This window comes from Oreochromis aureus, linkage group 12 (assembly GCF_013358895.1).
Source record: "Oreochromis aureus strain Israel breed Guangdong linkage group 12, ZZ_aureus, whole genome shotgun sequence".
Lineage (NCBI taxonomy): Eukaryota > Metazoa > Chordata > Actinopteri > Cichliformes > Cichlidae > Oreochromis > Oreochromis aureus.
The window spans coordinates 14,089,055-14,097,823 of NC_052953.1; the positions used below are offsets into that span (position 1 = coordinate 14,089,055).

An 8,769-nucleotide genomic window follows, 5' to 3' on the forward strand; every position below is an offset into this window, starting at 1 on the left:
TGACATTTGGAATGACACTGATGAGGAATACCTGAGGAATACCTTCCCTTCAGACCTTTTGAATGATATGAAGAGTCTTCAGATTTGACAACAGATACTAGAGCAAAATCTGACAAGCTTGCTCCCTTCAGGGGTGACTCCTTGACATGACTACCAGGCAACACAATATCATGTTTGACAATTTCTTTATCTTCTATGACCTTAGAAAAGAACTTCTCAGGAGGAGGAAAGTATTACCTTACATATATACCTTACTATTACTTTTAGTAACAGTAAGATAACTTGGCAAGCTTTTTTTTTAGAAAAAAAATGTCTTGATGTTCAATTTACTTTTTTGGTGGGTTCAGTTTTTATTTACATTTTATAGCATCCTGACTTTTTTTCATGGTTTACTTCTATTTTTTCTTTTTAATTATTTGTTAACCTCTGTTCTTAGACTCAGGTGGAATTTCTGGGCCAGCACCTCCCCTCTGATCCGCCCCTGGGTGGAGCCTTCTGGCTCATGTTGTCGTTCCCTCAGCTGTTTTCTATGGTGTAATAAAGAGCTAGGCTGTTGGGTGCCACAGTTCTATGCCAGACTGTCCTTGTCAACATGGTGACCATCAGGCCTCCTTGGTTTTGAGTAATTTACTGCACTTACCTTGTGTAACCTGTATTTTCTGCTCCTCCTCTAGCTGCCAGGAAACCTTTGAACTCCAAGTCAAACACTCCTGTGGACTGTGAGCACTTCCAGGCACTTTTTCTTCTTTACTACCTGCAAGTGGAATGACTTACCAGGTCTCCGCCTGCCTCCTGTTGACCAAGTACTCCTCTTGAGCTCCCCCATGCCATCTTTTTATGTTAGACTGCTACAATCAATTACAAATACAGCAATACTCATTCCCACTTACCTGGTACTCCACTAATAGTCACTCTCCTGTCTGACAGAGCTCCCAGTAGCATGCCTGTTCACTCAGTTAAGCAACTAATCACTCACAAGAACCTGCTTTTTCATTTTCCAATGAAGACGTGCAAACGTCTGTTTGACTCTGCTCACAGAGTCCAGTATATACCAAACTATGCCTTTTTTGGAGTTGGGATTGTACTTTTGCCCATTTGGCAGAAAGCCCTGGATGCAAACAAAACTCCATGAGTGGAAAGGCTGCTCAAATGGTGCACAGTTGTTTTGGTGACTCAAATCCTTCCTATTGATTCAGGTAAGTCATTTAAAATATAAAAGTAAAGCATTAAGTGACATTTTACATAAACATTATGTATGGTATTTAAATCCATGTTAAGCTTCAGTGGTTACAATAACATCTTATTGTTGCATAACGTGTGTTTGCCCAAACCGAATGTTGAATTTTTCCATTTACACAAGCAGCCTTCATGTCAGCGTTTCCTTATGCCTGCAAGAATTTGGGCGGGCTGTATTAGAAACACTTGGAGCACCAATTGCTTTTTTACCCTCTTCCTAAACCATAAGCCATCTGTCTGCATAATTTAAGGTACGAATGTGTGTTCATCAGTGGTTGAAGTTAAAAAAAACACATGTGTTACACAATCTGTGAATCAACTGTATCGGTTACAAAATCAGTTGCTTTTGCCACTTTTAACATAAAGCATTAGAAAAGTTGCGACAGTCATGCATGGGGATTGTTATTTTGGTCACTTATGAGGAACTTGTATTTAAACAGCACTATTGGAAAAATACGCCTGCAACACCTTTAAACCTTTTAAATAGGAACCACGCTTTAACTTTGGAACAGAGACTTGTCTGACAGCAGCTTTTATCCACACATGAACCTGCAGCTGGCTGCTATAGTGGTCACATGACCTCTACTATAAACCTCAGCACAAACCAATGAGGCTACGTAGTTTCCAAAGAACTCAATGATCAAAATTTTTGCCAAAAACTCCGCGCTGTCAGCAAAATCTTTGTTTACCTCAGCAGTCATGTTGCTTGACCGGCATGTGCGGTACAGGAGTTGTCACATGTAAATCTGGGCATTCCTCACTTCCCTGAACTGACTATATCCTGTTCTAACACGCCTTATATAAGTCTGCTGCTTTCATTATCCACAGCTCTGACAGCTTTGTAAAAAAAAAAGACTACTCTGCTGAACTAAGCTGGTGACCAAAAACATGTTTAACACAGGAGTTTCGACCTATCTGTGCTTGTTTTTTGCCTGCTGCTTCTGCTGCAGCAGAGCTATGCCGACTAAACTCAGCAACGAGGCTGTGAATGACAGATCTGTGATAGGTGAGTAAAATACACCGTCAGGACTTTATATTTGGTATTTCACTCAGAGAGATACTTGTCTTTAGAAAACAGAGCGAATCACTGCATTTCTGTAGCTGAGCCACTGTTGACTGTTCAGAGCTGCTGTGATTTTTGTTCCACAGGTGTTTTAACTCAGGTTGTTACAGATGAAATTATGAAACCATTTGGGAGGACTTACATACCTTCCTCTTATGTGAAATACATTGAGTCTGGGGGCAGCAGAGTGATGCCTATAAGGTGAGTCATTTAAGAGTAAAGATGAGCTTTTAAAGAAGTCTGTTCTGTTGGCTCCAATGAGAAGGAAAGAACTGGGTGTGTTTAGAGATCATTATGCCTATTAAACCTCACTCAAAACAACAGTCTCTGTAAATCTGCATAATAAAAACAGAGAGAGCGCCTCTTTGAGCAGATTTATTTTGAGTCATTGGAGCTTGGTGATTTTGCATCTGCATTCAACATTAGGTGAATGTTAACTCGCCTAATGTTTCTATTGTTGCTGACATTTTGTGGGAAAAGAAGAAGTTGACCCCTGTGTGAGCTCACCATTGTGTATTCTGAACAAAGGAAAATAGTAAAACACTCATTGTTTTTTGTTTCCCTGCACAGATTAACTCTGACTACATCTGAATATGAGAACATTTTCAGGAAGATAAACGGGTGAGCTACTGTATATTAATTTAATTGTGTTGGTAACTGTAATTTGTGTCCAAATAGATTACACTAAGTTTTATTTGCCATGTGATGTCGGTTCAGGTTGATTTTCATCGGGGGAGCTGCAGATTTGGAGACTTCAGACTTTGCCCGGGTGGCGAAGATTTTTTACAGGCTGGCTCTGGCGGTTAGTACAGAACATCATTCTCTGTTTATTGTTTTCTGCTCGTTTGTGCAGAAATGAACTCCTCTTAGGGAAAGATCTTGTACCTGTCCTGAAGGTTTCCAATGCTTAATAGCAAAGAAAAATAAGAGCTTCTTATTGAACAACATTTGAACAATTACACTTGGCATTTTGAAATTCTGCTCTACAAAATTAACATTAACTTCAATCAATTATTAATAGTTTGAAGTTAATCTCTGCACTGAGAACATTGTTTAAGATCCAGACTAGTTTGTTGTTAATATGACGTACACTTGCCCTACATCTGCTGGACATTTAGGCTACTGTTGATTTTGCAAAAAAAAATTGCAAAATGTTGTCCGTTAGTGTAAATTTTCGTTTTGGTTTCCTAATGTTGGTGCAGAAAAATTACATTTCCAACTTCCTGTGACTTTCAGGCTAATGATGCCGGGGACTACTTCCCAATTTGGGGCACATGCATGGGAATGCAGCTACTCACTGTGCTGGTGGCTGGTGAAAATCTCCTGACAAAAACCCCAGCTGAGAACTTAGCATTGCCCCTCAACTTAACCACAGGTTCGTGCTTGGTTGCTGTCTTTATGTGAATCTGTGTTATTTTTTTATTTTATTTTTTTTATTTTTTATTTTTTTACTCTTTGAATTAACAGGAGGAATGTGTTTTAATATATATATATATATTTACACAAAAATTGGAACTTTTTTTTTTTTCAGTGGTTAGAAATTTTTTGCAAAAGAGTGCCTGAACAAAACACTTGGTGTCAGTAGAGGCAAGTTACAAATCTGGGGGATTTTTGGCCCCAACTTTAAATGCTCTTTCTGCATATATTTCATAAATAAGGGAAAAAGGCCTCCAACATAATCAGTTGTAATTCTTTGACCCTAACTTTACTCTTACCCTAAGAAGCTCCTCTTGAGCCTCTCTGTTCTTACCTCAATGGTGTAGAACCTTCTGCCTGATTGCAGAAGCTGAAACAGTTTATTGTTGGCGTCTGAAGTATAGAGGGAGTAGAGCAGTGGCGAGAGTACACAGCCCTGTGGCGCTCCTGTGTTGATGGTGATGCTGTCGGAGATGCACCTACCCACCCTCACCACCTGAGTTCTGCCAGTGAGGAAGTCCAACACCCATGCACACAGACGGCTGTTGAGTCCTAGATCCCTCAGCTTTGTGAACCGTCTGCTGGGCACTATTGTGTTAAATGCTGAACTGTAATCAACAAACAGCAGTCTCACATTACCCTGTTTCTTGTGCACATGGCTAAGGGTGATGTGCAGGACATGGGCGATGGCGTCCTCCGTGGATCTGTTGAGTCAGTAGGCGAACTGGAGCGGATCTGTGGTGTTTGGGATGGAGGAGGAGATGATGCTTTTCAACAGCCTCTCGAACACCTTAATAACCACCGAAGTCAGTGCAACTGGCCGGTAGTTATTCAGGCATGAGGGCTTGTTGTTCTTGGGCACAGGGATGATGGTGGATCTCTTGAAGCATTAAATTGTTAAATTATTAAATTGTTCTCCAAAGCCTTGTCAATTAGAGAACAAATAAAATAATCAAACTGAGATGCATCAAAAAATATTCACATTTCTTCCCCCCAAAACTCTATTTTTGCCTTTCTTCAGAGTGAGGTTAGATATATCAGCTATGATTTCTGAAGATCTCTGAACAGTTAAATTGCCTAGATTCTCTTATCCTAAACTGATATATCCATTCAGAAAGGCATGAGTGATTTTTGTTCAATTTTATAAGTGGACTTAATCAAATACCCTTTTGTGTTGCGTGCAGAGGCGCAGTCCAGCCGGATGTTCAATAGTTTCCCAGATGAGCTCATCAATGCTTTGGCCCAGGAACCTCTGACTGGCAATTTTCACAACTATGGAATTACAGTAAAGGTACAGCATAAGCCTTCTTCTGACCAGTGTCACCAAACAGAAAGTTTGAATTCCTCTGTTAGGTTTTGAATAGTTATTGTTTGGAGAAATAAAATCCCAGCCAATGATCACAGTTAGGAACCTTCGACTCAGCAGGGGTTTAACAGATATGTCTTTTAATCTGCATTCAGAATGAATTTGTTTGCCATGAAAAGAGTTGTCGGCCCTTCAGTGGACATTAAACAAAGCATTACTAGAAATGAAGCCCAAAAGCGAATTCTTCTAATAAATCCAAACAGTTCTGAGTATTGCATACAAGAAGGAGAGTTAAAATAATAAAAAATAGAGACACTTAAATGATAACTGCTAATATGACAAATGTTCTCACAGGACTTCCAGGAAAATGAGATGCTACGGAGTTTCTTCACCATCCTGTCAACAAACATCGCTAAGAACGGAGCTCACTTTGTCTCAACTTTCGAAGGTTACAAGGTTTATTTTTTACTTGGGAAGCTGAAGGATTTCCATGAAACAGCACTGTACCAAGAGATATATTGTTTTGTTATTACAGGTAAAAGATATCCTTTCTATGGAGTTCAGTGGCACCCGGAGGTGAATCGTTTTCAGTGGTACAGAAAGGCGAATTTCCCTCACTCCCGTCACGCCGTGCAGTTATCGTCGGAGCTAGCTGAATTTTTTGTCAATGAAGGTAACATGACAAGCATGCATTATCAAAAAACATACACTGCTCAACAAAATTAAAGGAACGCTTTTTAATCAGAGTATCAACCCAATGAAACTGGGATATTAATCTAGTCAATTAAGTAGCAGAGGGGGTTGTTAATTAGTTTTCAGTTGCATTGGTGTTACATGAAATCAACAACAGATGCACTAGTTTTGCATTCAGCTAGGGTCAATGTCACTACTAGCAGCATAAGGTGATACATGGACCCTGCATAGGTTGCACAGGTAGTCCAACACCTCCAGGATGACACATCAGTGTGTACAATGATCAGAAGGAGTTGGACAGAGCTATAGAAGGTCCTAACCCATCACCAGGGCTGGTATCTGCTCCTTTTTGAAACGAGGAACAGGATGAGCACTGCTGGAGTCCTACAAAATCACTTCCAGCAGGCCACTAGTATGACTGTCTGACCAAACAATTAGAAACTGACCGTAGCAAGAGGGCTTGCCGTGCTCTAGTGAGCCCTGTGCCCAATCCTGAAAATACATAATCATTTATGAAATTATTGGATGCGATAGTAATTTCACTTGCATAACCAAAAACACAGAGGAAAAAATAAGTGATAATAAAAAACTTCTTTGTAGTGAAGTGAAACTGAGTGCTGAAGACAATGAAGACTGTCTAATGTGGCCAGTAGCTGTCTGTTTCCTATGTGTTTTTTAATCTTTTATTTTTATTTATTGTATTGCTTCCTTTGTGGTGACCGCTATTTCCTGGTGAAACCAACTTAACTAATCAGCATCACTGATGCAAACCTTATATAAAACAGCGTGCTGTCTTTTCATGAACTGCTTTCAGAACTGTGGGTCTATTTATCTCCCTGTTTTGATCAGTTTCACTTGCAGACATGTAAAAAAAAAAAAAAAAACTTTTCACAGGACTCGATGCAGTACTGTGTAAACTAGTACCTTGCAGAACCACCTTTAGTGGTAATAGCTTAAGTAATCCTTTTGTGTGACTTTATCGACCTGTCACGTAACTGTGGAGGAATTTGGGCCCTCTGTTCTTTACAGCATTGCTTCAGTTCATTCAGGATTGGAGGCAATTGTTTATGCAGGGCTCCTTTAGGTTCCCGTGACAGCATTTTACTAAGGTTGAGGTCTGGAATTTGGGCCGTTGCAACACCTTGATTCTTTACTTTTTCTTTTTTTAGCCATTCTGTTGCAGGTTTGCTGCTGTGTTTGGGATTGTTGTCCGAACGATTTTGGATCAAGCACGTGAAGATTACGCTATGAATTTAGACGCTTTCGATTAAATTAAGTAGAAAGGCTACACAGGCCCCACTGTGCACTGTAACAGGAACGGGAAGTGATACTACTTACCGCAGAGCGAGCTAACACCCAGTGAGATGCAGTGATGGAGTATCACTAGTATTTGGAGTTCATGGTTAACTCGGTGACTGCAAGGCATGCAGGTCCTGTGGCTGGAAAAAGAGCACAAATCATTACCGTCCACCATTGTGCTTGGCAGCTGGTGTGAGGGGTTTGTGCTCATTTGCATTTGCTTGGTTTTCTCCAAACATGGCACTGAGCATAATGCCCAAACATCTCCACTTTGGTCTTGGCTTTCCAAAGAACTTTGTTCCAGAAATCTTGCAGTTTGCTCAGATGCAACTTTGCAAACCTAAACTGTGCTGCCGTGTTCTTTTTAGGAAAAGTGTTGCTTTGTCTTGGCAAGAGAGTATACTGATGGATACAAGCTATATTTGTATCCATCAGTATACTCTCATGAATTGTAGCATTTAACATGGTTACTAAAGCCTGAGTCCAAGATGTCTTGTTTTGGCTCTTGTTTGTTCTGTTTCTTTAAATTTCTGAGTATTGCACTTGAAGTGAATTTGCTGGGATGTCCTATTCTGGGAAAACTATGACACACACCTAAACGCTCCAGACTTGCAAACTGTCATAATTTCTGCTTGTATAGGAGGGGACTATAAAATCGTTACTTGCTGTCGATTATTTTATCAAGTGAGTTTGATTAATTGCTATTAAACGGGTAAAGTATACTTAGTTTTTCAAGGGATTTTGACATGACCGTAGATCTAAAACTAAATGTTCAAAACTCCATCAGTCCATGATAAACAGCTGAAATGTACACAGGATTCGTACATGAAGCACATAAGAGCAGAACAGACCAGAACCAGCAAATAACAAATATTACCATTAAAGTTCATATATGCCGTTTAAGCCATTTTATTCTAACGTAACCTAACCACATGTATGTCTGCTCTGCTTTGTTTAGCAAGGAGAAGTTTACATCACTTTGACAGTCCTGCAGAAGAGGAATCATCACTGATTTACAACTACTCACCTGTCTATGTTGCAAACATCACAACATATGAGCAGATCTACTTCTTCTGAGCTACTCTTGCAGCTGAATGGATCTCTGCACATGTAAACGTTTATATGCTCTAGTGTCTGTAGGACGCTCGCAAAGTATGCTGGTTTTAATCACAGATAATCAAAAGTGTTGTTTAAACCTTTGTGCTGATTCAGTGTGTTTGTATTTCACTAAGGAAGTATTTTTGCTAGCAATTATGGCATTACCGACGCAGAACTATTACTTATATTACTTTAATGTGTTGTTTTTCCCATTAATGTGCTCGTTTGTAAAAGTGAAGTGAGACTATCAACCCTGTAAATGTGAATGTGTTTGAAGTAGAACATCTGGATAGATTTTAGGACAACTGGGTCCACGTCTTTTGTACTTGGTCATTTAATAAACAAATTTTTAATGTGTGTGGGGTTTTTTTTTTTTTTTGTTTTTTTTTTAAAGGCCAATAAGTTTTGCACAAACAGCTCCCCTCTGAGTGAAAAATATCTTCCAGTTCTACTTAATAATTAAGCGATCAATTTCATATGACAAACCTGGGTATCATAACTGTGTTGTCTCTTTTGCTCTTCAGCATAGGAGGTAACACATTTATGTGTGTAATGCAAAAAACAGGAAATAAAAGCTCTCAAACATCTTCAGCGCACAGAAAAACAAATTCATTAGCCTTGCTGTTCTAGTACCTTTGGGGGGCACTGTGAATCTATT

General features: G+C 39.5%; 1 protein-coding gene across 1 annotated transcript; it reads left to right on the forward strand.

The window, feature by feature from the left end:
• Window positions 1–428: 428 nt before the first annotated feature.
• Window positions 429–8,468, forward strand: LOC116310507 (gamma-glutamyl hydrolase). The gene is made up of 10 exons (XM_031727324.2): window positions 429–595; window positions 675–2,242; window positions 2,386–2,500; window positions 2,870–2,920; window positions 3,017–3,101; window positions 3,536–3,674; window positions 4,900–5,006; window positions 5,376–5,469; window positions 5,557–5,694; window positions 7,972–8,468. The coding sequence occupies exons 2-10, from the start codon at window positions 2,125–2,127 to the stop codon at window positions 8,088–8,090; spliced, it is 966 nt and encodes a 321-aa protein (XP_031583184.2). The 5' UTR covers window positions 429–595; window positions 675–2,124; the 3' UTR covers window positions 8,091–8,468.
• The last annotated feature ends 301 nt before the right edge of the window (window positions 8,469–8,769 follow it).

What these genes read in the sequence shown, in the direction of transcription:
- LOC116310507 (XM_031727324.2), top strand. Translation starts at nt 2,125, where the DNA reads ATGTTTAACACAGGAGTTTCGACCTATCTGTGCTTGTTTTTTGCCTGC. An exon ending in ACTATGGAATTACAGTAAAG is followed by an intron (nt 5,007 to 5,375) that starts GTACAGCATAAG and finishes ATGTTCTCACAG; the next exon opens with GACTTCCAGGAAAATGAGAT. An exon ending in CTTTGTCTCAACTTTCGAAG is followed by an intron (nt 5,470 to 5,556) that starts GTTACAAGGTTT and finishes TTGTTATTACAG; the next exon opens with GTAAAAGATATCCTTTCTAT.